Source organism: Spermophilus citellus, assembly GCF_964194105.1.
Source record: "Spermophilus citellus genome assembly, chromosome: 3".
Taxonomy (NCBI): Eukaryota; Metazoa; Chordata; class Mammalia; order Rodentia; family Sciuridae; genus Spermophilus; species Spermophilus citellus.
In genome coordinates this window covers 31,115,121-31,142,741 of record NC_138184.1, presented here as the reverse complement: position 1 = coordinate 31,142,741, position 27,621 = coordinate 31,115,121, and the positions used below count along the sequence as shown (strand labels likewise).

The 27,621-nt window shown below is 45.1% G+C and overlaps 1 protein-coding gene across 2 annotated transcripts in view; it reads right to left on the bottom strand.

Annotated features, from left to right (window-relative positions):
- OSBPL10 (oxysterol binding protein like 10) overlaps nucleotides 1-27,621 on the bottom strand; it is a 283,487-nt gene continuing 255,866 nt past the window's right edge. Inside the window, exons 7-11 of one of the 2 annotated variants that reach the window (XM_081283103.1) lie at nucleotides 23,126-23,606; nucleotides 11,094-11,280; nucleotides 9,058-9,240; nucleotides 3,137-3,290; nucleotides 1-1,266 (exon numbers count right to left, since the gene is read on the bottom strand). In XM_081283103.1, the coding sequence (XP_081139229.1) occupies nucleotides 1,222-1,266; nucleotides 3,137-3,290; nucleotides 9,058-9,240; nucleotides 11,094-11,280; nucleotides 23,126-23,606 (1,050 nt within the window). In that variant the 3' untranslated portion in view covers nucleotides 1-1,221. The remainder of the gene's footprint in view (nucleotides 1,267-3,136; nucleotides 3,291-9,057; nucleotides 9,241-11,093; nucleotides 11,281-23,125; nucleotides 23,607-27,621) is intronic. The other variant, XM_081283102.1, reaches the window with a different exon arrangement.

Genomic DNA, 27,621 nt, shown 5'->3' with positions numbered 1-27,621 from the left:
CCAGTTGATCAGAACTTCTGAATCCCTGAAAAAAAAGACACACACAAAGAGGAATAACATTTAATTGAAATATATTTGTCTAATATCTACAAAGTGTGAACAATTGGTCTTAAGAAAGCGGACGAAAGGCACAAAATTAGTATTACTACAGAGAAGCATTCATGCTACTGATTTTTATAAATATCATTGGAGTGGCACAGTAAAAAATAAATTAAGCATTGAGCAAATTTTTTTTTTGGTCACGTCTGACACCTCAATTTGTAAAGGCTGAGGACAAATTCAACTGAAACCATGGAACACTTACAAAGGCTTTGTTTTAATCACAGTGGCTTTCTTGCAGAGTTTGAGTCATACCAGAGAGGTACACTTTTTAAAAATCCACAGTAAATTCTTTTCTCGCATATTTGAATATGCATGCACATAATTCAGCTTCTGAAGCCCTTTTTTCCATCATGAAGGTAATGAACTCTCCGTAAGATTTATTTTCTGCTGTAAAGGAAGAAGCTTTGGAGGGATGTATGACTCGTGCTTTGAGCATCAGAAAGATGGGAGGAAAACAATGTTAGGGCCTGGTTTGGCTCTAGATTCCACCTTAGAAGGCTCTGGCATTAATCTCCAATAGCTTCCTGCACACATCCATTCTGAGCAAAGTAGTTTATATTTCTCGGATGTGGACAAACAAAAGATGGAGATGGGGATGGATGTGAAAATCACACTTGGGAAATGATTGCCACCTGCATTTCTCCCAGGAATGAGCCACTGTCTACTATATAAGGACACATTGATTGGGCCATGCCAATTCAATCTTCATTTTGACAGAAGTTGGCTAAGTGAAAACATCTTTGTAAGTGCAAAACATTTTTGGCAAAGTGAAAAATAGAAAACTTCAAACCTCATTGATAAAAAGGAGCTCATGATTACCCACTTAAATTTGGTGAGTGCATTATTTACATGTGTAGTAATACTCATATGTACATAGAGCGTGTGTGAACACCTTAAATGTGTACACACATGCCCCAAATGGCTCTTGGATAAATTCAATCCTCTAGCAAGAGTTTGGGGGAGCATGGTTCACAGTATAGAATTTCTTTTTTTTTTTTTTTTACCATTTCTTGTTTGCTAGCAAGGGGTCTCGGTGAATGCCAACAAAACCTTGGTACTGTACCACTTTAATTCCTACAAAAACAGGGCTATTTAGGAAAGCTCTGCACCTCCAGCCCATCAGTGTGCCTTCCAGAGGGGATTGAAGTATACCCAGCCGTTGCCCTGAAAAAGAAGGAAGGAGGCATTACATGGAGACCTCTCAGTAGACAAAAGAGGAAGCAAGGGTAGGTGCCCCAGTCTCTGATATATCAGGATACTACAGGGACCTCTGCCAGTCTGCACATATATGCTTTGTTCTCAGTATCTCACCCAAGCCAAACAATGACTTCACTGCCCCTCTCAGCCTGGCTGTTTTTAGAGCCCAAGATGATCTATCATAGCATGTCCGGAAGAAACCCCATGGCATGACCAAAATAAATGGGGACGTTGTTGCTTTACATTACTAAACCTTTCAACACCACAGAGAAAGAAGGTAGCTGGATAGATGAAACAACTGAAAAAGAAAAGGTGTAGGTTTCATATATGGAACCCAAACCAGTAACTTCTCAGCCCACCATGCGGGGCGGGGGGGGGGGCAGTGAGAGGCCAGAGAAATATTTCAACAGGCAGTAACCACAGCAAGATGAGTAAACAAAAGAACCACCAACAACCAATGAAGTGCAGAAAGGCAAGAACAAAGTGGCATACAGAGTCTGGAGCTAAGCCAGAAGGGAACGTACATTCTGAATGGTAACCATTCTGGAGTTGGGATGGTTTTTACTGTTTACATGTCCCCAGGACTTCTATTATCAATGTACTGACTTTTATTAAACCTAAGTGAAAGGATTTCTTGTTGTTTAGTGTACAACTTTCTAAAGAACCCACACCTCACAGAAGGATTTTTCAAGGATTTACCTCATCTGGGCAAAGGTCCTTACTAACTCTTAAATCCCCACCACCAAACAGCCTGCCAGAGTCCAAATTTCAAGTATCCTTTCAGTCCATAGCTCTCAGTTCCTGACTTGGGGAGAACTGGTGGCTTACTGCTGCTCCTGACCATAAATCCCCCACCAAATTGCTATGTTGCTCTGAGTCAACCGTAGCCTTATGTCTAGAAAGAATGAGCCATCTTTGTAGAAGTTAGAGATCACCAGAAGTTAGTGGCACCAGGGGTAAAGAAAGATCCATAGATACATTTTGATTAGCTCTTGGTTATTTAAATTTTTTAAATTTCTTGACATCATGCAAATATCAGGTTTCCCATAAATCCGGATTTCTGGCTCCTCAAAGAATTAGGTGAGTGGCATCTCATGCTTTGAATAGAGACTTAAACTTGCCCCATTCTCACTGGCCTGCTTCTGTTCCCGAGGGCCTGTTCTACAAATTGTGGCTCCTATCTTTAAAACTTACTCTTCTGTTCTTAGAATGCTTCCCAATTGCTTAATAAACAGAATACCAGGGCCTCTGTGGGACACATGGTGTCTTGCTCACTTGCCTAGTAGGGTGGCAGCCACGTGGATATTTTGCCTTCCAACATCACTTTGTGGGGTGACAGCTATGGCAGCGTTATCACACTGGTCTTCCCTAACATGTCTGTCCTATGTACCTCACAGGAGGCAGAGCCCTGAAAGGCAGGGCTCAGTCATGAGGACTCCAGCCCATCAGGTGTGAGGGTAGACTGTGAGGCACTTCACAACTGGTATGATACTAATGCTAAAGTAACAAAGTGTTATAATTTCCTTAAGTAGAACAGAATCCAGATGTGCAATTCCATTCCTTTCCCTCGTAGCAGGCTAATGGGATTTTCTGATGGAGAAAAAGTGTCAACAGCTCAATTCTGCCCTCAAGATGGTTTTAGGCTTCAAGGTATTATGCCTGAACCCTGTTCCAAAATTGAAGCCAGAGCCAAGATGCCCCTAATTGATCCCAGGACTTCCCTTTGTCCTGCCTGTCCCCATGCATCCAAACTGGTTAGCAAGAAAAACCCACTAGAGCTCCCTTGTCCAGGGTAAGCTCTCATGGGCAAGAGCCCAATAAGAAGCAGCAGTGTTACCTCTTGGATAAAATATTTGGGCTGCCATGGTGTGCGGAGGTTTTCCCGCTTCCGTTCCTCCACCCGCTGTTTCTCTTCCAGGCACCGCTTCTGCTCTGTGGCTGCATCAATGTCCCCTAGTCGCAGATATCTGGTAACTTCCTGCCAGAGGTTCCTGTAGAGGCACAGAGAGGAGAGGAGACAATGCAATGAGGTCAACCAGCTGGAGGATAACAGTGCCCAGAGTAGGAAGGGAACGCAGGCAAGCCCCACCCCAGAGGTAGCTTATCCAGGTATCTTGAAGCTGCCCGAATCAGGGTTTGAACCCAGCGCTACCTGGCTCTATCTGTGCTGCCTTTACTTGTCCCAAGCAGCATGCCTTTCTCTGGGCTGAGTTTCTGGAGCTCAGTTCTACCAATAACAGCAGTAGGCAGTGTAACTAACATTACTACCAACAGTAATCGCGGACACTGACATGGAATTTACCATAAATATTTCTAAGCATATTACATTTGTAAGCCCACTTAATCCTCCCAACTCCATGATATGTTACATTATTCCTATTTTACAAAGAAAACTAAGGTGCAGAAATGTTAAGGGGAGGAGTAGGAAGAAATGGTGTGTTTATGGTGTAGTATCCATCACTTCCCCCCACGTCTACACAGAAGGCTATGTCTCTGCCTCATTTCCTTCACCATAGAGGTGGCCTAGACTGGCTTCTGACAAGCGGCTCTCCTTCTCAGGACTTGCCAGGGACCAGCCTGGATTCAGAGGAATACCCCATTCTCAAGTACAGAAGAACCATGGTGAAGCAGGACACCATCATCCACATACTTCCACACTGAAATGCATCAGGAGAAGCCTCAGTTTCCACACAAAAGAAGCAATCAGAGATTTCAATGGTGCAGATTCCCTCCCTGCTCTCCAGAAATGACGCCTCTGCACCCAGGGGGCAAGTGGAGGTTCTCATTAGATCCCTTTCCACAGTTGGTAACCATGACCCTTTCTGCAGCCAGGCGTTAGTGCAGTAGGAAACCTGGAATGTTGGCCTCTAGGCAGAGGAGGGATGGTGGAGCCACTACTAGCAAGTCAGGGACAGCAAGCAGCACCTTCTGAGGAGGCTGGATGCCAAGGGTCATATTCTCCTTCCCACCAATCCCACCCTGGGTCTACCAAACAGACCCAGGGAGCATGACATGATGGCTTGTTCTACTGCAAAGCAAGTTTCTGGAGCTGTAATATGAAGCTAGGTCTTTGGAAGAACTAAAAGAGAGGAGTCTGAAGATTCCTAGCACAAAGAAATGGTAAATGTTCACAGAGATGGAATTGCCAATTACCCTGAATTAGACAATGAATTAACTAGACAATGAATATATGTATCAAATTACCATCAAAGTAATTGGGCTGAGAAATGTAGCTCAAAGGTAGAGTTCTTGCCTAGCATATTCAAGGCCTGGGTTCAGTCCCCAGCAACACACACATGACTGGCCAGAACAGCAGAGTGAAATAAGGAAAGAAATCAATTAGGTGTTGGGTCAAATACAGACCTCTTCATTACTCCTCATTCTAAAGAACTGGGCACAAGGACATCCAGGATGTGAGATCCTCTCTAGGACAGTGGCACAAGTTAAGAGGGCAGAGACACCGCCCCCTCCCCAGGACTGGTGAGGAGGGAATGGGGTAAGAACTGGCTCACAAAGAGCCCTACCCAGACAAGCACAAAGATCCAATCCAGAGAGCCACTAGATGGTGGGGAGGAGGACTCAGCTGAAGAAAGTGCTAAACACCAAGCCAAAAGAAAAGACAGCAAGGGAAGGCACCTTCAGGGTGGAGAGGGATGGACATAGGTCAGACAGAAAAGCAAAAGGAAGCCAACAGGAGCTCTTGCCGAGGAGGGAGTCAACGTGGCAAAGGTGGACAAGTGGCGAAAGCAAGGTGTGCCTGGCATCACTGCACATTAGCTTTCCCTTCTCCTGAGAGCTCTGGCCAAGGCAGGACCCCTACTCAGACCACACTCTGGGCACCATCCACAGGTGTAGGCAGACCAGAGAGTATCTTTGTCCTCCTGATGAGGGCATTGGGTCCCTTCTGACGGGACTTCCTGGGGACTGAAGGACTCATCAGGGACAGCACCGCTGTAAGACTGAGACAACCAGTCTAACCACTGGTCAGCTTAATTAACCATGCTAATGGTCCCTTCCTTTGTTTTGGGGACCTGGTATGGACAGTGGGTGCAGGTTTGCCCTTGGACCAGCCACGCTACTTTTCAATGCCGTTTCCTAAGCAAAGAACAAAGGTGGGTTGGCTCCATTTCCCTACAGTACAGTCTGCGTACATACACTCTCACACCAGACTCCTTCCCTGCTGTAGGCTGACAAGGCAGCAAAGAGCCTTAATGAAGAGAAACTCAACTGCCGATTTCCTTAGAAGCACAGTAGCAGGATCATCAGAGCTTTGTTCTCAATGGTCAGACTGGAAACAACAGTAATGCCAAGACCCACAGGATTACTTGTCCTGGGAATGTTCCACTAGAGCCAGTGTGACCAGGGGCTGGATCTTATTCCTTACAGCAGCTTTTTCATTTTTCTACTACCACTGTCCAATAGGTTGGGTTGAAAAAAGGATGCTTGGACAGAGTTCATGACATCCATCTGGACACAGAGAAGTTACACTCATTATCCCCAAATAACAAGGATGAGTTGTTCTAATACTAATCCTACAACAAAGCAAAGGTTCCAAGGATGCTGAACCTCTGTTTTTATTAAACTCAGCTATAATATATTATTCATACACCTTGTATCCTGCTTTGTTTCCACTTAACAAGCACTTATTTGGTTGCAGACTCTTCTAATAGCAAACCCTTCTGCAAAATAATTTGAAATTTCATTTTACCCTTACATACTATCTATATAAAAGAGCAACATACTTCTAGAATAGAGTGAGGGTTGGCAAGCATTTTCTGTAAAGGGCCAGATAGATAGTAAACATGTGAGGCTCTGCAAACCATATGGTCTATGGTTGTAACTACTTAACTCTGCTGTTGCTCAGGAAAGCAGCCATAAACCATACCAAACCATATACAGCTGTGAACCATCATGGCTGTGTTCCAGTGAAACTGGTTCGTAAAATCAGCCACAGGCTAGATTTGACCCATGGGCCATACATGGTTTGCCGATTACCTAGACTGAAAAATCAAAATGGCATCTTCCAATAAGATGCTGCTTCTGAGTCAGGTGTGGTGGCTCTTCTATAATCCCAGCAGCTCGAGAGGCTGAGGAGGAATGGGAGTTCAAAGCCAGCCTCAGCAACAGCAAGGTGCTAAGCAACTCAGTGAGACCCTGTCTCTAAATAAAATATAACACAGGACTGGGGATGTGGCTCAGCAGTCAAGTGCCCTTGAATTCAATCCCTAGCACACCTGCCACCAAAAAAAGTATGTTTGTGTATGTGCATAAATGTCACTTTAAGGGGCTGCATTATATTCATACCATAGAGTAGACATCTGATTTGAGTTTTTTTCCAAATGTCAGACAGTTGGGTGGTTTCTATTGTTTAATTCCTTCCTCTGCCCTTTTTCAAAAATCAGCTTCCTAAATCTGAATTTAGGAATCTTCCCTGAGAACAGGTACTCAGAAGTAGAATACAAGATTAAAGTGAATTCGCAAGTTTAAAGCTACTGATCCACACAGGTACTACTCCTACTAGGAGGAAACAGTCAATTTTATTGTACCCTTGCCAGCACTGAATTTTTAAAAATAACATTACTAAGCTGGTAAGAAATAGTATTTCACTGCTTCATTGCACAGTTCTTCAATTACTAGCAACTCTCTGTAGTTGATGTAGCTGAGTAGATGAACATTTTCAGGACAGGCATTAGAAGTCAGACATCCACTTTCACCACTCCTATGTAATATAGTGCTAGAAAGTTTAGCCAGAGCTATTAGGCAAGAGAAGAAAGTAAATGGGGATAAAAATAGGAAAGGAAGAAGTCAAATTATTACCATTTGCAGATGAGATCTTATTAGACCTAAAAGGTGCCACCAGAAGATTTCCAGTGCTAATAAGCAAATTTGGCAAGGCAGCAGGTTACAAGATCAATAGCTCTCCTATATACTAATAATGAAACTGCTGAGAAAGAAATCAGGAAAACAATTCCATTCACAATAGCCTCAAAAAATAAGACACCTAGGAATAAATAAAACCAAGGAGGTAAAAGACCTCTACAAAGAAAACTACAGAATATTGAAAAAAGAAATTGAAGATGACACAAGAAGATAGAAAGACCTCCCATGCTCATAGATAGGCAGAAATATTGTTAAGACAGCCATACTACCCCAAAAAATTTACAGATTCAGTACAATAGAATACCAATGACAAGTTCAATAACAAAAATACCAAAGCCAGTCTTCACAGAACTAGGAAAAAAAAGTTCTAAAATTGATTTGGAAGAATGAAAGCCCAGAATAGTCAAAGCTTAGAATTCTAAACCAAAAATATGCAATGCTATAGGCATCATAGTACCTGACTTCAAGTTATTCTACAGAGCTATAATTAACAAAAATTGCTTGGTATTGGCATAAAAACAGACTAAGAGAACAGAATAGAAGACAGAGTCAAACCCACACATCTACAGCCATACAATCCTTGACAAAGGTGCCAAAAACATACACTGGAGAAAAGACAGCCTTTTGAAAAAGTGGTACTGGGAAAACTGGTAATCCATATGAAGAATTAAAGTAGACCCTTATCTCTTATCCTTCACAAAAATCAACTCAAAACAGATCAAAGATCTAGAAATTAGACCAGAAACTACACAATTCCTCAAAATAAATGTAGGGTCAACATTCCAGTATATAGGTATAGGAAACAACTTTCTCAAAAGAACCTCAAAAGCTCATGAAAGACAAATGGCCAAATAATATATGAAAAAATATTCAACATCTTTAGCATTTAGAGAAATACAAATCAAAACTACACTGAGATTTCATTTCACACCAATCAGAACGGCAGTCATCAAGAATATAAACAATAATAAATGCCAGAGAGGATGTGGAGGAAAAGGAATTCTTTTAAATTAGTACAACCACTATAGAAATCAGTTTGGAGGTGGAGGTTCCTCAAAAGAATAGGCACAGGACCACCATATGACTCAGACATCCTACTCCTCAGTATTTACCTTGAAGAATTAAAGTTATCATACTACAGTGATTCATGCATAGCTATATTTATAGCAGCATAATTCATGACAGCCAAACCATGGAACCAACTGAGGTGTCCATCAATGGATGAATGGATAAAGAAAATGTGTATATACAGAATGGAGTTTTATTGAACTATAAAAAATGAAATTATATCTTTTGCAGAAAAATGGATGGAACTTGAGAACACATTATTTTAAATGAAATAAGCCAAACTCAATATTAAGGGTTGTATGTTTTCTCACATGTGGAAGCTAGAGAGGAAAAAGGAAAAGAAATATTGTGGGAGGGGGTGCAGGGGACTCTCATGAAAACTGAAAGAAAAAATGGTAGAGGAAAGGGACCAGGGAGGGAGGAGGAGGGAGGAGAAGGAGGGAAAGGGGAGGTACTAGGAGATGAAATTAGCCAAATTATACTGTTCCATCACGTTCATGTATGAATGTGTAAACAGGAATCTATCTCACCATTATGTTTTACCAATAAAAACTATGGGAAAAAACAAAAAAATCGTTTAAGTCATTTGTCAGACTATTTCCACAGCCCACCCTATAAGTGCAAGATAATTAGATTGGAAGCTACGTGAGTCTACTCCTAAGGGAGAGATGGGAAATTCAAGTAGCTGGAGAAGCCAGCAGAGGCTCCTGGCCAGTGCCTACAAGCTGAGTTTCCAAAGATCCCTCCCGCTCCATCCCCGAGTCAGTGCTAAGGGCAACAAGGCTGGAAGACACACAAGTTGGTCCCCACCTGGACTCCATGGGCCCCTGCTTCTCCAGGGGCCTGATCTTCTTGGGGTACACTGGCAGTGAAGTTGTGTCGATGACTTTGGTCTCCCCGTTGCTGTAGGTGAATTCCAAGGTACCATTCCACTCCCCATGGGCTTTACAAACAATGGTGTTGGTTGGGTTGTGCTTCACTTCTGCTGTGACCCTGAATTCATGAATGAGCCAAATGAAAACAGATTTCAAAAGGTGTACTTGTGCTTTGGAGATTTCTAGACAGGTTGTAGAGGAGGGAATTTTTTTTTTTCAGCTTTGCTTAAAGACTAGCTCTTAAAATAACCTTGATGGGGGGGGGGTGAAATCTGAATATCATCCACAGATTAGTTAATATTAATTAATAGTAATTTGTTAATAGTAGAAATGTTTACTTCTTAGTTCTGATAAACATACACTTGTATCATGGTTATATAAGATGGAAATCAACAGTGTGGTTCTACATCATGTACAATCAGAGAGATGAAAAGTTGTGCTCCATGTGTTTAAAAAAAAAAAAAGATGGAAATCAATCAGTGTGTGAAAACAAACTCTTCCCCCCCCCCCCAAATTGCATCCAGCAGTTCTAAATTTCAACCGCAAAAAGTCCTTAAACAAGGTCAATTCTGAATGTGGGTCAAACAAGGCTGCTGACAATCCCAACAGAGCTCACGCTGGGAAAGGAGGGCAGCGTCCAGCCCAACATCCACGCACCTTCTAAAGAAGGCTAAGCAGAGCCTAGACTCCTGGCCTCATGTCAGTGCCTTCCCAGTCAGCAGCAGCTGGAGGGACAACTTCAACCTCTCTTTAAAAGAGCTTTGTGGAGATTTGTGACCTCTCTCCTTGTCGTCTCATCCCAGGGAACTCTGATTCTGGGTGAAAGCAGACACCCACCCTCCTCCACACTTTGTAGTTTTCTGCACAGTCAGAGCAACAAAGCAAAAGCAGGAGGCTACTCTAAAGCGGCTCAGGATGAGGGATAAGCTTCTCTATATCTGACAGTCTAGCTCAAGCAGTATTTCAAGTTCTAATACAAGCTTGGGAGCATTCTCCCCGAGCCTGAAAACTGTCCCAGCTCCTAGGTGGCAAGGCAGAGGGTCAGCCCCAAGTATGAAGTCCACAGTGGGAGATATGAGTGGTGTGCTGGTCAGCGTTTAACAACTGGCCCTCTGTGAAGGGAAACACCAGCCCCGCATGCCTTTGTCATTCCTGTGGTATTTCCACTACCAGCATGGTGTCATGGATGTCCAGCCCGGAAGAAACGGTCAGCTCTTGTGAACCAGTGTATGCCAGCTTCAGCATGCCACTGTAAATGTCCTTGTGTTTTTCTAAGGAAAAGGGCAAAGATGGATGCTTGTGCATAGAGTAGGTCTGCTCTAAAGGATTTTGTTTTGTTTTTTTGATTGCTGGTACCATAAAAACCACTTTGTGCTTCTTCAAACAGGCGACCTCTCCTCCTTCTGCTTAAGACTCGGGTTTCCCCAGCTTATAAAAGGGGAGGGGGAGAGTCTCTAACTCACAGGTACATGACCCAGGATTCAGGAGTATTAATAGGTCCAACTGAACAAGAAACCAGGAACTCCCAGGCCATGTCTGGACTCACAGATCAAACCATTTCAGAGCAGAGAAACAAAAACTGTGGCCTCAAAAAGAAGAGCCTATCTTCAAAAGGAAGATCCTATCATAACAAACAGAAGTACCTTTTGGGCTGGGATGTATCGCAGTGGCAAAGCATCTGCCTTGCATTCTCAAAGCCCTGGGTTCGAACCCCAGTTCCAAAAGACAAAAGAAAAAGCGCCTTTTATTCTCTGGAATGTGCTCTATAAATGCCTCGCCAAAGCTTTCCGCATCCATCTAGAGTGGGGTGGGCTCCAAAAGCAGCCCGCGTGAAGCAGGGAAAGAGAAGCCTCTTGCAAAAGAACTGTTAACTTTATTTTCATTTCCAGCTCATGCCACGCATGGCTGGAATTTGGCCCTCTAATGGGAAAGGAAACTCGGGCGTTGTGATAAGACAAAGCCGCATCCCACCTGTGTACTTTCCCGCCGTAGAAGGGCTTGGTGTGGAACGTCACGGTCGCGGAGTACCCGGTCTTGGCGCAGTTGATGCTGACCTTTCCTCCGAGCTCCACCCACGGGATGGTGAGGATGGACCGCGCGTAAGCGCTGGGCAGTGTGAAGACGTATTCCTCTCCGTGTTCCAGGAGCCTCAGCACACCTCCAGGGAGAGAGGGGGGCAGTCAGGCAAACGAAGGTGGGAAAGGGGCCATCGATAGGTAATCGAAGACGCTCCTACCAGATGCCATGACTCCCACCGCCCAGAGGTCGGCCTCCCACCTGCCATGTGCTTTGTTGTGTGCCAGGTACTGTGAGGGGCACCGAGAAGACACCACGAACTAGACAGAGGGATGCACGTTCTGCCCTCAGGGAGCCAAAGAGAATGCTGGATGTTAATTAATCATCACACACAAAATTGTAATTGTGATAAAGGCAGAAGGGAGAGGTGCCCAGTGTCAACAAGGCCTCCAAACAGGAAGAGCTGACTTGGAAAGGAAGGGCTACCTAAGGGACACTTGTGTAGTGGTGCCCCCTCCTCCAAAGAATCTTCGTTAAGCTTCTCCAGAGACCCTCACCTTAATTGTTGTTATTAACAGAATATCAGCAAAAAATTCTGCAAAAAACTCAATGTGGGTTAGGACTTCCTTTTTTTGGCGATAACTAAATGGATCTGTCTTGCAAAAGCAAAGTTGGGCTTGATGATGGTACTTCTGTGCTTTTGTGGTAAAACTTGTAAAACCTCTGACTAATCCAAAAAAATGGAAAAGCTCGTCATGTAAATCTTCAATGCGCCCCCCCCCCCGCCCCGCCCCGCCCCGCCCCGCCCCGCCACGCCACACACACACTGGGTATGAAGTTCAAAGAATTTCCAGACTGGAGGCCCAGAGACTTTTTTAGGCAGGCGCCTCACTCTGGACCACTGCAGCCAATAAACCTGCTTCCTGCTAATTCCTCGGGTGTCCAGCCTCATCTCTCCAACATCACTTGAGCCAGTAAGAGTTGAAAGAGTGTATGTAAAGGCCCTGTGATGGGAAGCTTCTGGTGACCTGGAGAGGCTGATAAAAGAGCCTCAGGTGGTGTGCAGAGGCTGTCCAGATCAGCAGCAGCCAGGTCTTAACTTTAAAAAGCTTCTAAGACATCTTAAGGACTTTTGCCTTGTAACATCAAGACACCACAATGATTCCCAAAGTTAGAAAAACCAGAGACTACACCTGCTGCTGGCAACTGGGGTGGATCAGTGGTTCTCCAACTGAGGACCCAAGAACTGGGCTTGGAGGGGTGTTAATCCTCTCAACTCAGAATTAGGTGGGTTTTTCCATCTTCCCAAGGGAGAGGCCACACTTCTCACCATGGCCAAGATGCCCATTCTAAAACACACACGCTCCCAGGGCTGCTGTGTGGTTTGTGTACAGAGACCCCGAGATCAGTACCAGGGCCATTCTAAGGTGGCTCCTCTACAGCACCCCATTCCAGCACTGCAGGCTCAGCTCCCTAAGCAAACTCTCCCATGCTAACCTGGCTCAGGCCAGGCCAAGTCATGATCAAGGGCACTGTGAGCCCCCAGGGAGGCTAACATAGGTGACCAGAGGTAGTTTGTAAAATTCCCTCCCTGGGCTTGGGGTTCCTCCACTGTAACAAGCAAAGACTGTGCCCAAGGCTCCCATGTGTGAGCACTTCCTGGATGCCACTTTCCCATGGACTCCTAATCACCATGTCCTGTAAGCCTCAAAACTATCTTATACAGCTATAATTATTGTATTAATATAAATAGGAAGAAATCAAATCCAGGTAAGCAATTTGGCTGATCACTACTCTTCTCTTAGCTAGTAGACATCTAAGTCAACTAGAGCTAGAGTCAGAGATAGGGACAGGGAGGGAAAGGGGAGAGGAAAAAGAGGGAGGATAGGAGCAATGGGAGAGTAACGAACTTTGAGCTTGCCGGGGATCAAGAGCAGAGATGGGGCAAATTTATACAGAGGCACTATCATTACTCTTGGTTTCCAAAGTCAACACCAAGATGCATTTGACTATAAATCCACTCACCCTTGAAAATTCCTTTAACTGCCCACGAGCTACAGTAGACACAACACGCTTGGCTCTCCATTAAGTCCATTACAGTCAGTTCCCAGCCCATAAAACAGACGACTGGTTCTGTAAACCCAAGGTGACATGCTGTTCTAGATCCACCCTCCACCACCACCATGTGGAGGGATGTTCACACAGGACCTATCCAGGAACTGAGACCACCCAGGAAGAAAGGATTTGGGGGTTGCTCCCACTCATATGGGCAGGACTGGAGAGCAGACAGAGCAGCAGCATTTTTCTTTTTCTTGTTTTTGGCAGTGCTAGGGATGGAATCCAGGGCCTCACACGTGCTAGCCAAGTGCTCTGCCACTAGCCACACCCTCACTCCCTCACTGCAGATCTTCTCTGCAACTTAGTTTCTTCATCTGACACAGGAATAATGGTGTGTATACTCTGAAGTGAAGACAGAGAAGGCGAATCTCAAACTCCACTAACTGCATCCTGAGGTTTAACATCCTCATTCCTCCTCCCTTCCCAATAACTCTCTATGGCAGGATTTTTTTTTTAATGGGTTTTTTGTTTGTTTGTTTTTGTACCTGGGATTGAACCTAGGGGCACTTAACCACTGAGCCACATCCCCAACCCTTTTCAAAAATATTTTATTTAGAGACAGGGTCTTGCTGAGTTGTTTAGGGTTTCACTAAATTGCTGAGGCTGGCTTTGAACTTGAAATCATCCTGCCTCAGTCTGCCAAGGTGCTGGGATTACAGGCATGTGCAATAACGCCATGACATTGACACTTGGCAATCAAGTGGAAACTTTGAGTGTTGGTGGGTTATGTGAAGGGTGGTGGCGATTTTTTTTTTTAAAACCAGTACATAAGCTTATTTCAGATGTAACAACAATGTTAAAAATTGATGATAAATTAACTCCCCCCCACTTTTCCCCCGTTTGGTACCCAGGGGCATTTAGCTACTGAGCTACATTCCCAGATCATTTTTTAAAAAATTTTGAAACAAAGTCTGAGTTGCTTAGGGCCTAAGTTGCTGAAGCTGGCTTTGAACTTGTGATCCTCCTGCCTCAGCCTCCAAAGCCACTGGGATTACTTGGCCCCCGGCTGACAAGTGTAACTCTTAATTTTAACACCATTTAACTATTTTTAAAGTTATTCCCTCAAAAAAACTGAGGAAGCTTTTCTTTTCCACCACCACACCACCAAGTTCCTCAATAGTTCTCTTTTTGGAGGACTTTCAACTGATGAAACTTCAAAGATACTTCAGAACTCCTTTCTTCAAATGAAAGCTAAGCTGGACAAATTATACACTGCATAGATTTCTCTGTAGTTTGTGTTTCTGGTTTTTTGTTTGTTCATTTTTGTTTCTGAGGGTTGAACCCAGGGGCACTTAACCACTGAGTCACATCCCCAGACCTTTTAAAAAAATTATATATTTTATTTAGAGACAGGGCCTCAGTAAAAGTTGCTGAGGCTGGCTTTGAACTTGCAATCCTCCTGCCTCAGCCTACCAAGCCTCCAGGATCATAGATGTGTGCCACTGCCAGGACTGATTCTTTTCTTTAGAATCTAAATGCAAATTTCATACAGTATAATTTTAACCTATTTGTCCATAGGTTAAAATTATCTATCCTGAAAAATGGATATATCCTGTGTTCTTCCAGTTGACAGAATTACTATTTTACCTTAGATTTTTTTAAAAAATCATTTGTCAAAAATCATTTGGTCTTCACATGTGGACTAGTGCTCTGCACTGGAAAAGATGTTTTGAAACATGATGTTTACATAAGAGATATCACACAACCCCCAACTCCACTGGTCTACAGAAAAATGTCTTCCAAACCACAGAGAAATTTCCCTCACATCCTCAGAAGTCAGTGAGCCCCAGAGCTAAACTGATATGAAGACATTGACAAAAATCACATTCCTTGGGCTCTTTTTTGAATATCCCCAAATGTACTTTCATTCATTAAATCACTTGTGATGATGCCAACGTAGTACTCACTGCGGGTTGGTTTTTTTTTTTTTTGGGGGGGGGGCCGGTAGGGTTATTTAAAAAAAGAAATTCTGTCCTTAATATGAATAAACACAATATTAAAATTAGACTTACAAATGGGATTGCAAATGAAAGTTACTTCATTTGGCTCAGGAGCTGAGAGAAGTTGAAATATGCCAAATAATCAACGGTGCTGTGGTGTAGTCCTCGGGCTGGGAAATTTTCATTTGAAATTCTACAAACTGACTTAGCAATAAACATAAGGCAAAGCATGATTAATTTTCAAGCTGATCCACTTCAAATAGTTCTATACCCAATCTCAAATCAACTATTCCAATAGGATATCTACCCTGGACACTACAGACAGTACTCTGGGAGTATCTGCAGACCCGGTGGCTGGGAGCTCCTCACCCCCCAGCCCACCCGACCTCCGGCAGCCCCAACTCCCTCCCAGACTCTGAAGGGCTTCAGCAAGTTTCTGGGTGTTGATCCTGGCATTTTGGGGGAGAACAGTTGGAAGAACAGTTGAGGACAGCTCAGCTCCCTGCAGTGAGGCTTCAAAGGGTTAGTGAAGCTGTCCTTGCTAAGGACATATGCCCCCAATTCCCTGAACAGCATCTCAGCTCAAGTCAGCGGTGGGGGAGTGCTCTCTGAATTGCAACCTCAATGAGCCCATGGCACAGGGAAGCATTGTAAGAGTCTAATGAGCCACAGCCAATGTGAGAATCTGAGAGATAAGTCCACGCATTTACCCTCAATATTTCAAGTTGGCCCCAACTAAGATATAATTTTTAAAGCGAAGGATTGGGGAAGAATGTTATCTCAAACCCAATCAATAAATTTGTGGAATATGCAGGGAATTGGTGGAAAGATCCCCTGCGTGCAGGAACCAGAACCTTCTGCTTTGATATTTGAGGATTCTTTTTTTTTTTTTGTACTTGGGATTGAACTCAGGCATTCGACCACTGACCACATCCTCATCCCTATCTGTATTTTACCTACACACAGGGTATCACCAAGTTGCTTAGCAACTTACTGTTGCTAAGGCTGGCTTTGAACTCTCAATCCTCATGCCTCAGCCTGGCAAGCCTCTGGGACTACAGGAATATACAGTGCTTGGGATTCTTTTTGTTGTTGTTGTTTGTTTTTTGGTGTGTGTGTGTGAAAATAAGACCACGTTTGACAAAGGGCACACCTGATAACTAGGAAGGAAAATGGGGTATGGCTACTGAAAGGACCAGGGGGAACTTTAGGTTTCACCCAAACCAATCAATGGTGTCCCTGTCCAGGTCTACCCACAGCAGGAATACAGGGAGAGGAGAGCCAGTGACCAGGGAGAGGCCTTCCAAAGTTTCTCTCTAGAATCTTCTTTTTGAACTCAGCACTCCACTGAGAAGTTCTGAGCAGAATTTTTGGAAGAAGAAAAAAAAAGGCAGGAACAGCAGATTCAATTCTGTTTCAGCAACGGTGACACCCGAGGGCCCAAGGAGAGGGCATCAAACAGCTCATCACCCAGGACATTAGGTGTGTGCCAGGGCTGTGCAGGGAATTAAAGCCCTTGCACATGGCCTGCTGGGACCAGACAGTAGGGATCCGAAGACATCACAGGTCTCCTGTGGACTTCAGGAGACAGAGCAGAGCTGGAAGGACCTCATCACTCACGTAAGGACAGGTCCACAGGCCACGAAAGGAGACCATGTGTTCTGGGAGAAGGCTTGGTGTTACGTGGAAGGGCTGGGGACAGAAGAGGAGTGGCAACCAACAACACCCAGAGACAGGGGTGGGGGCAACTGTGCCAGAAAGGAAGAACCAGTATTAAAACAGGCACACAGGGGAACCCATGCACACCCGCCTCCCTGCCAGAGCCACAGCTGTGAGTGGAGGAGGCAGGCAGGGGCCATTATCAGAAAGGAAGCAAGCTCCTTGGACATCACGGAAAGGCTGGGCTTCTCTGGTGAATTTTCTGGTGAAAATCTTTACCTTTATACAAAATTTCCAGATATTTATCCAATTGCCAAAAAAATAAAAAAATAAAAAGCTGTGCTTAGGGTCCCACAGACTGGGAGATATCTACTCTACACTCCAATCTGAAAATCTGGTTTTCTCACGTCTTGATTAATAGCAACAAACATTTCTGCTGAGTACAGAGAAAACGCCAGAAAGGAAGGTGAATATTCTCTTACATACCAGGAAACCTACTTGGTTTTATCACGAGATCATATTTGCCAAGCACATATTCTGACTAATCCCAGATATAAACTCTGCCCACGCATGTGTGTAGAAAGGAGGAAAAATAAACAACAACTCTCTCTGCTGTTACCTGTGCAATCCCCACTCCCACCTTCAGCACTTCAGCAGTCCCACTGATGCGACTAGAATCACGTCTGCCTTCCAGGGACTCCCATTCTCACTAAGAGCCAAAATCCTGTCATTCTCCCCCTTCCCCTAGAAAAGACCTCAAGATCTACCTCCCTATCTCATCTCCTCTGCCCCTTTGCTACAGCCACAGTGCCCCCCCCCCAGTCCTCAGAACCCCAACGACATGCTCCAGTCTCACAGCTATTGTCCTGTTTTCGTCTGAAGCGTCCCTTAAGCCATCCAACTGACTCCCTCACCTGTTCAGGCCAACACTCAAATTCTTTTTTTTTTTTTATTGGTTGTTCAAAACATTACAAAGCTCATGACATATCATCTTCCATACATTTGATTCAAGTGGGTTATGAACTCCCCTTTTTTACCCCAAATACAAGTTGCAGAATCACATCGGTTACATTGATCTTAAGGTCCACCCTACTGAAAACGGCCGCATCCTCCCCCCACCCACTCTTCACCGTCTGCCTCTGCTTTGTTAGCCAGAGGCATGCAGACTACATGCAGGCATCTTGTCTTCTGTCTGATCCCACTGGGGTGTGAGCTGAAGGTGGGGGATATCTGTGTGCTATGACTTCTGCTGGGACCCTTAGGGACAGTGCCAGTCATTTTGCAGATGAATGAATGGAAACACCAAGACATTTATCTGAGCTGCCAGCACTGTAGATAAGGAGGCAGACTTAAACAGTGTATAAGTCAAGGAATCATCTGCACACATAAGACAAATATAACTGTAGGTGTGAATGCCTTCTCTACCTTCTCTAGCAAACAAACATGTCAGCTTTAAAGAACTGATTATGTGGGAAATTTAAAGTATAAAATCAAACAGAATAAGAGTCATCCTGAATACTAATTTTTGTGTTTAAATAATGGAAACAATTTTACCAGTATAATCCTCAGAGTATGAGGCAGACCCTGAGCGACCTATGAAAACAGAGCCCCAGATAAGTCAAAAATCAAGATTAATGCTGGTCCCATTTCTCATTACAAACCCACAGATATGAATCAATGTGAACATAAAGCTCCCACAGGGAGTTCTTAGCATCTTCTCCCTGAGCTCTCGGCTCATGTCCACAGCCTGGGCTGAGGCACACCTGTAGGACCCTGCTATGTGGCTTTAACCCAAACATTGCTACACAGGGACAGCTCCTTCTCCCTTGTTATGGGGAGAAGGCCGAGTTTAGGAGAATAAGCAGGCACTGGGTCAGAAGAGAGGCTTGTGGGGACATGCCCAGTCCTTCAAGTCTACCCCACATAGCCCATTCAAGTTTGTTTTCGCAGCTTCACATCAACAGGCCTCAGCTGCCCTGTCTGTTATCATATGACCCCTAGAGTTCACTAACTAGCCACCACCCTGCCTTTCCCTGCACCTGGGTCACGCCTCCACACATTCCAGGGTTTGGGACCTCAGGTCTCTTCCTGAACTTTCAGAAAGATTCTGATTTCTCATGCACAGATCAGAGAGGTATGAACTTGAGGACACCCCAGAGAGGAAGTTCAAAGTAAACCACCCTAAATATACTTCTTAAGCAGATTTTAAGGTGGCTATTCAGAAGTGCAGACACAGAATGGCTCTGAAAGTAGTCCTTTTGTAAAAAGAAACTTACCTCTAGCTGTTCTATTGGATATACCCTATGGGCTTAGGAAGGACCTCTTCATCAAGAAGAAAAGATTGAGGTCTGACCCCTAGCCCAGACAGCAATGGCCACGGGTGGCCGTTACACAAGAGACTTCATCTCCAGAGACAACCAAGCTCCATCTTCCTAGTCCTCCCTTTGGGTCTTATTTCAAGTATGAGTCCTGAGCTTATGCATATTGATAAAATTTCTTTTTTTCCCCCAGTTAATCTGCCTATTGCCAGTTCATTTTATTATCAAACCTTCTGAGGGAAAGAGTAAGTTTAAAACTTCCCTAGAGCAGCACCTGCCCTGAATCTCTCTTCACTGCCTCATCATGGGGCAGAAGACAGGTTGGGTGTTGTACCTATGACACCCACAATACAATACACACCTGGGTGAGTTGCCTCCATCAGATTCCTCATAGGTAAAACAAGGTATAGCCGGCTTATCAGGTTTTCTATGCATCTTGAAGCAACTAAATCCTTTTGAATTGAACTCTTATAGAGAAACCCACCAGGTAATCAGGTAAAGTTGGATACAGATGATCAAGATGGGTGGGGGGTTGTTGGGGTAGAAGCCTCGCCCCTCATACCCTTTGCTCCTCATGGTCTGAGCCCCTCTAAGGAAATTCACCTTTTCTACAGCACAGATGAAATCCCTGGGGCTTGAAACAAATTCTCTTTCAGCTACAAGGTTCCATCATCTTTGTTAAAAACAACTCCTTGAGGGGGGGGGGGGAAGTTCTGATACCCCTGCCCCTTTCCACAGTAGGAAAACCTGACCATCCAGTCATTGGAATTTCCCCATTGGAAAATGGTGAAGGCATAAAACTAGGTGGCCTGAGGTCATGCTGGTGACAGACGAGTCCCTGGCTCCTTCACAAGTAGATGAGTCTTTTTTTGCTGAATTTCTTGATTCCAACTGATCCTTGAGAGGAAGGAACAATCAGCGCAGCACAAACTGAATACTGGACTATGGCAATGACAACCCAGGGTGCATGGAGCCCGGTGAAGGCCCAACCTGACACTGAGCACCTGTGGGTCTGTGGGTGTTCTGGGGATTGCCATCTTATCTACAAATGAGAGCAGCATTTCATCTACATCCCAGTCACACACACACACACATGGAACCCAAGAAAACATTTCTGGTTTTTTGTTTTTCCTAAATAGTGTAAAAATATTAATAAGAGTCATCTGTATTTACTCACTGATCCAATCCCCTCTCCTCCCATTCCTTCTTGAATTTATTTCCATTAGATTTTCACTAGGACTCCTCTACTGGCAACTGCCATCAAGCTTGCCAATGACCTCCACTGGTCTATTCTCCCATGTCTCAGTCCAAATGCCTCCGTCTTGCTGGCTGGTTGTTCCCGTCTCTTGAACCTCTTCACATACAGACACATAACAACCTTATTAGTCTCAAGGCCTTAAATAACAAGATTTTTACTTCAGCCAGGATGTCCCCGGAACTGCAGCCTGAATGCACAATTGTTCACTCATCCCACCTGAGCTTCTAAACCGTAATACAACCAGACTGAGGTCCTACACTCCGCCTCCACACTCACTTCCCCTGCACCAGCCCTCAATCAATAGCTATTCCATCCTTCATAGCTGTTTGGGTCAAACATCTGAGCAAGGTGGGCATGGCGATGCACACCCATAATCCCAGCTGCTCAGGAGATCGCAAGAACCAGCCTTGGCAACTTAGTAAAACCCCCATCTCAAAAAATAAATAAAGCTGGGGGTGCTCGGTAGGGGTGCCCCCAGGTTCAATCCATAGTATCAAAACTAAAACCTTAGCGATCCCTGCTCTCATAGCCCATGTGTGACCCAGAGGCAAACCCTCTTGGTTCCACTTACACATCCAGGTCTTAAACAATCTCAAAGACTCATATGCTCAAGACTAAGTCAACAGCCTGTGGTACAGCTAAGAGATGGTGGCACCCTTGGAGGTGGGACCTAGTGGAAGGAAGTGAGGTCATTGGGGGCGTAACTGAGGGGATACTGGAATCCCGGCCCCTTCCTGTTTCCTGGCCACCATGAGGTGAGCTTTGTTCTACCACAAGCTCTTTGCTACAATGGTCAGCCTCATCACAGGCTCAAAAGCCATGGAGCCAACTGTCCATGGACTGAAACTTCTCAAACCATGAGCCAAAATAAACTTTTTTCCTCCTTTGATTTTTTTTCAGTTATCTTATCACAGTTATGGAAAACTGACTAACACAGGGACCCTTCCACATGTTACTTCCTCCACCTGGTCCAAGCACCATCATCTCCTGCCTAGTCTCATTACCTGTTAACTGGCTTCCTGGCTCCCACCTTTGGCCCCCATGATTTACTGTCAAAAAGCAAAAGAGATTTTGCTGAACAAGTCAGATCACACAGCACACTGCACTAGCTTTGCAGCTCACTCAGTGTAGGAGTCAACAGAGCACTCCACAATCCAGCCACAGTCATGGCTCTGACCTTGCCTCTCCATTCCTGGTCACCCTGCTCCAAGCCCCCTGGGCTTCCTGTCTCCTACCAGCCATGCAAGGACCATCCTGCCTCTAGGCCCTTGCTTTGCTCTTTCTTGCCTACACACTCCTCCCATGACAGTCCAAGAGGCCCTTCTTTTCCCCATTGGGGTCTTTGATCAAATGTCACCTTCTCAGTGAAAACTTCCAGGCCAACCACTCCACCTAAAAGCTCCCTTAGTCCCTGCCCCTGCTTTATTTTTCTCTGTATCACTTACCATCTTTCAACACAGCACATGACTGATGCATGTATTTATTTCCCCAAAAGATAGAACAGAAGCAGGGCTGGGGTTGTGGCTCAGTGGTAGAGTGCTCACCTAGCATGATTGGGACACTGGGTTCGATCCTCAGCATCACATAAAAATAAAGATATTTTGTCCACCTAAACCTAAAACTAAAAAATAAAAACTAGAACAGAAGCTTCACAAGGATATAGGTGGGTTGGATGGGGATGTAGCTCAGTGATAGAGTGCTTGCCTAGCATGTGCAGGCCCAGGTAGGCAGTTGGTAGGGTGAACAGCTGCCTCCCACCTTGTCCATCTCCTTGGCCCCACTGGGAAACTAATAGACCTGTTAAATCTCCAGTACTGAAAATAAATAAATAAATAAATAAATAAATAAATAAATCCCAAAAACTCACCACATCGTTTGACTTTTGTTTACTCAAGTCTCCACCACAGCTCCTAAGACAATGCCTAGCATCGAGTAGGTGCTCAGTAAAAATGTGCTCAATAAATGAAAGGTGTTCCTATACCATGGGATTTGGTGAGACTTCCAAAGAGCCACATATTCCCTAACACTAAAAGCCAAATTTTGTATTAATTTTTCTTCTGGGAAGAGAGTTAGTCTTAGAGTCTCAAAGGGATATGCAACTCCAAAAAGTTCAAGAGCCCCACTAACACAGACACTTCAATTTAACAAGGATTATTATAGGTTTCTTCAAACAATGAATAAACTTCATTCACAGCTATTTGCTAAAATAGGGACTTGCAATCCACCAGTGGTGTGATTATACCGTGTTCTCGCTTCAGAATTTCTAGCACAGAGTCAAAAGATTTGCCTTGGGAATTTTTATGAGCAGCTTCTGAATAGGCAGCCCTATTATCCTCATTGTCTATGAGCCAGCACACCAGTAAGGATGAATAAAAATGTGTTTTCCCAGATTTGGAGCTAGCTCTAATATTCACGCAAAGCCGAAAGAAAAAAAGTACACATCGAGTGGTCCGTAGGCATGCACAATGTGTGCAGACCCAGGTGGGCAGCTGGTGGGGTGAACAGCTGCCTCCCACCTTGTCCATCACCTTGGCCCCACTGGGAAACTAATAGACCTGTTCAAAATCCAGCCGCCTTTCCCATTCACTCCTCAATTCCAAAAGATGAGCACAAACCCCCACAAATCATCAATCATCTCTCAGTACACAAATATCACTGGGTAAAAGCCGAATTCCAACACGCAACATAGCTTACCTTCCCCTATCATAGAGACCCCCACGGACATGCCCATGAACTTGCTTTTGGTCCATACGTGAGTGTTGACGCACAGTCTCTTCTCCTTGCACTCACAGTAGAAGCAGGAGATGGGTGGGTGATGGGATACTTGCTCAGCCACAAACCTTAATTTGTAGCTTTTGGAAGGGTCATCAGCCACTAGTTGTTCATGATCACTGGGAGGAGACGGGGGAGCGGTCCTTTTGGTCTCGACCTTGTCCTTGGGGACTTCCCAGGAGCAGTGAAACGTCTCCCCGATGATGGGGTTGTAGGGCTTCTTGGCCAAGGCCCCCTTGCGGCCCTCATGGAAGGCTGTGAGATAATACTCCACGAAACAAATAACTCTCTCCTCTGGCGTGGCCCCGGCAGTGATGGCCAGCAGGAGGTCAGGGTGCGCCATAAAGTCTGCATACATCTCCAGCAAGGATCTCTTCTCCAGAATGAACGTGGGAAGCACCACCTGAAGGACAGAGGGGCAGACAAGAGTCCCTGTGATTTCACTGAAAAAGGGGCTGCAGCCACCGCCACACAAATTCAAAATGGCCCAAACCGGGGAAAAGTTCCTTTTGATTGGCACACCCATGACAAACCGAGGGAAATGACACTGAGGAAATTAGAAACGGCAGCAGCAGCATCCATGTGAACCCAGCTTCACGGACCAGACTGTTCCGAGTGATTTTCCTCTTTGGGCCAAGACAACGGCCTGTGTCCGTCTCTCCACTGCCGCGGCTCTTCTCACTCCATTATTGGAAGACATGAAGAAACCACCCAGAAGGGCTTTTCCATATTCCTCCCACCATCAGGCACAGTCCTGGGGGTATCTGAATACGAATGACGTGGCTTGTTGCTGCTGCACCAAAGGGGGCCAAGGCAGACCAGGACCCTCCACCACCAAAGGTGTCTTTTTGAGGATCCATCAAAAGATTGGCATATATAACCCAACGTGATGGAAGCAGGGATCTGGGAGGTGACCCAATCAGCAGACAAATGCTATAGAGCTCCACAACCCCAAAAGCCTGAAGTCCATTTAAAACAAATGAAGGAGTTGGGTGCAGGGGTGCACGCCTATAATCCCAACTGCTTGGGGGCCAGAGGTAGGAGGATCCCAAGTTCGAGGCCAGCCTGGGCAACTTGGTGAGATCCTATCTCAAAATAAAATAGGGTTGGGGGTGCAGCACCCCTAGGTTCAAAACCCAGTACGCCACAATAAATATATACATCCATAAAGTAAACAAAAGGCATTCTGAACCTGGGAAACTGGTAACTCATTACTGTCAGGGAAAGGAGAGAGTCTATTTCTCATGCTCCAGAGTTGTTGTAATGTAACCTGGTTGTTGGGTGTTAGTATTCCACCCACTTAACTGTAAAACTCATCTAACTTGGGCTGGGGATGCAGCTCAGTGATAGAGTGCTTGCCTAGCATGTGCAAGCCCTGGGTTAAATCTCCAATACTTAAAAAAAAAGAAAAAAGAAAAAGAAAAAAGAAACTCACACATCTAACTTCTTTAACCTGAACCATCTCATCTTGCTCTTCTAACAAGAACGCACAGGATAGTGAAGCTGGCACCAGCTCAGACCAGCTGGCTCTCCCCTGCACATTTCCCCTCTCCATGTTAAAGGCAGAGGGGCCCCACCAGGTTCAAGAGAGTTGACCAATGTCACACAGCCAGTTCACACTCCTCTTAACATGATCAACTGTGTCCTTCCTTTATGTAGTCCTTACGCCCCATGAACACTTGGATGTACAACAACTGATTGTAAATAGCACACAGGCTTACAGATCTGTAACCCTGACTCCTGTCAGCTTTCTGAAGACTTTCCTTACAAATGATGTGGAAACAAGGGAAGGAAGAAATGTCTAGAGAGAAACTGTTCAGAATCACAGACAGGTGAGACCTGCAAAAGCACAGCGATTTCATAGGGACTAGCAAAAGCTCAGCCCCCGAGAGAAGCAAGGCTTGGTAGACACCCTATAATGCTATTTATCGTTCATTTAAAGACTCCGTCTTCGTGCATGTGCCAAGTGAAAGGCAGCAAGATATAAAATTGAACATGTAACACAATCCATGTAAATCCATAAAGATTCCAAATGTTAACGCGTCTCTAGATGATTAAGTGCTTTAAATATCTCTTTAGTGTCTTTCTGCTTTGCTTTAATATACAGGAAGAAGAAATGTTAGTTAAAATGTAATTGTGCAAATCAATGGAGATTTTATAAATTCTCTTTTAGCCACAACTTGACAAAAATCAAAACTCCAGCTGCCTGAGGATTTCAGTGGGCCAGGACAAGTGTGGAGCAGATGCCACCTCTGCTACTGGCTATTGTTTTTGTGGGGACAAGTCATCCTTCAGGGCCATCATTGTGCGCTCAGGGGCTGCACTTCCAAAGAGGCTTCCCTGGGTCCATCTGTGGTGCTCTCCCCCACTCGCAGGTGTCCAGTGGCAGACTTAACAGGCGGCAAAACAGCCCCCAACCTTCCCACCCTTCCCTCTCCCTCCCCCACCTCACTCAAGGACTCCCCTCTAACTCCACCTGGACTGGACGTAGCACAGACTGTGGATTTAAGTAACTGGAAAGCCCCAGTGAGGGCAAATTGATCAAGAAGAAAAAGGAAAACCACTGTCCTACCTACCATCTCCAGCGGGCCCTATTCCCTTCTTTTTTGCTTGCAAGGCCCTCGAGACAGCTGGGGAGGGTCAGGCAGAACCACACAGGCACCAACCAGCTCTGGGATCTCACATCAGAAAAGCAGCTCTCGGGACCTGGCTGACATTGCCCACCCTGCCCCCCTAAGGCAGGAAACCAGGCTTCTCCAGCAACATTCCATCTCCGGGGCAAGTATTCTCATGTTAGCATCCAAGATTGAAACGATAATAAAAGAACCAGGCCTGCTACAATATTTACTCTCTAACTATGTGCTTTCTGAAAAGGGCATGATTTAAGGCATTTCTCTTAATTTAGGCAGTACATCTGAACTCGGAAGCTTAAGAATTAAAAACACGGGCTGGGGATGTGGCTCAAGCGGTAGCGCGCTCGCCTCGCATGCGTGCGGCCCGGGTTCGATCCTCAGCACCACATACCAACAAAGATGTTGTGTCCGCCGAGAACTAAAATAAATAAATAAATTCTCTCTCTCTCTCTCTCTCTCCCCCCCCTTTCCTCTCTTTAAAAAAAAAAAAAAAGGAATTAAAAACACAAAAGAATTCCACTAAAAACCACAAATTATTGAACGTCACAATCAAAAGGGACCTTGGAGCTTATGTAGTTCCATGCCCTGGTGTCACAGATGAGGGACAGAAGCTGGGAAGAAGGGGCAGAAGACACTGGGCCTAGGCCACAGGCCACCCATGGACACACCATGACTGTGCTTCTGCCTCGTGTCCACGTGCTCTTTCCTTCAAAGGAGATGGAGTTTCACTGGACTTAAAAGCCTGGCCACCCATCTGCTGTCACTGATTATAAAGCAGGGGAAGGAGGTAGCACAGAGACAGAGGGACAAAAGCCCCCATATTTCTAGAGCATTCTACCCTCCCCAGCACAGCAAGAAACCCACCATCCTGAATCCTATCAAACATTTCAGATGACTGGGAGACCACTGGTGGTGAAGAAAGGACACAACAGTGCACCTCCTCCCTGTTGCTACCCAACTGGCCCTCCAGCCTCCTATCAGGCCCCCCGTTAGCTCTTCTTCACACCCTCAACAGAATCATCTTTCCAAAATCTAAGATATGAAGTTCAATCTGGCTCCACCTCCCCAAAGCCTCATGCTATGTCCTTGATTTTTGCCCTCAATCTGCCCTTCATAGCCTCCTTTCCCCAGCACTCGCTGCATTTCCTCTTATGACATCTCTGCAGCCTTGTCTAGATAAAATAGCTGTTCTACTTCAGGGCTGCTTCCTCTGAGGCTTTTCCTCACAATCTTTGCTCCCAAGGCCAAGCTATCCCACTTTATACCCTTCAGTGCATCCCACGCTTATTTCTGATGATACTCTTTGCTCTTACTAATATACATGTTTCCAGGCTGCAAGCTCCTGGAGGCAGACACCCAAGTCCCTAGTACCTAGCATAAAACAAGACAAACCTGTAAGTCACCTTAAGACATACTTTTACTTCCTTTGACACACAAGGTCATTCCCTCCTACTTCCAAACACAGGTGCTTTTGCATAGTGAGTTCAATACTCTACACTATGCCAGGCCGTTTCTAGTTGCTGCTTCTCTCAAGGAACACCAGAATAAACCCACTCCTTCTTGGGAATTCTGGGCAGGGAGCATGCTGAAGGCAGCTAAGACAGTGTAGTTCAGGAAGATGTTTTCTGGGGCAATGAACTACAGAACTGAGGCATTACAAATGTTTGCTCAGGGTTGGGGGTGTAGCTCAGTGGTAGAGCACTTGCCTATTATAATGCCTAGCATGCAGAAAGCCCCAAGTTCAGTCCCTAGCACCACTCACACACCAAAAAATTAAATAAAATG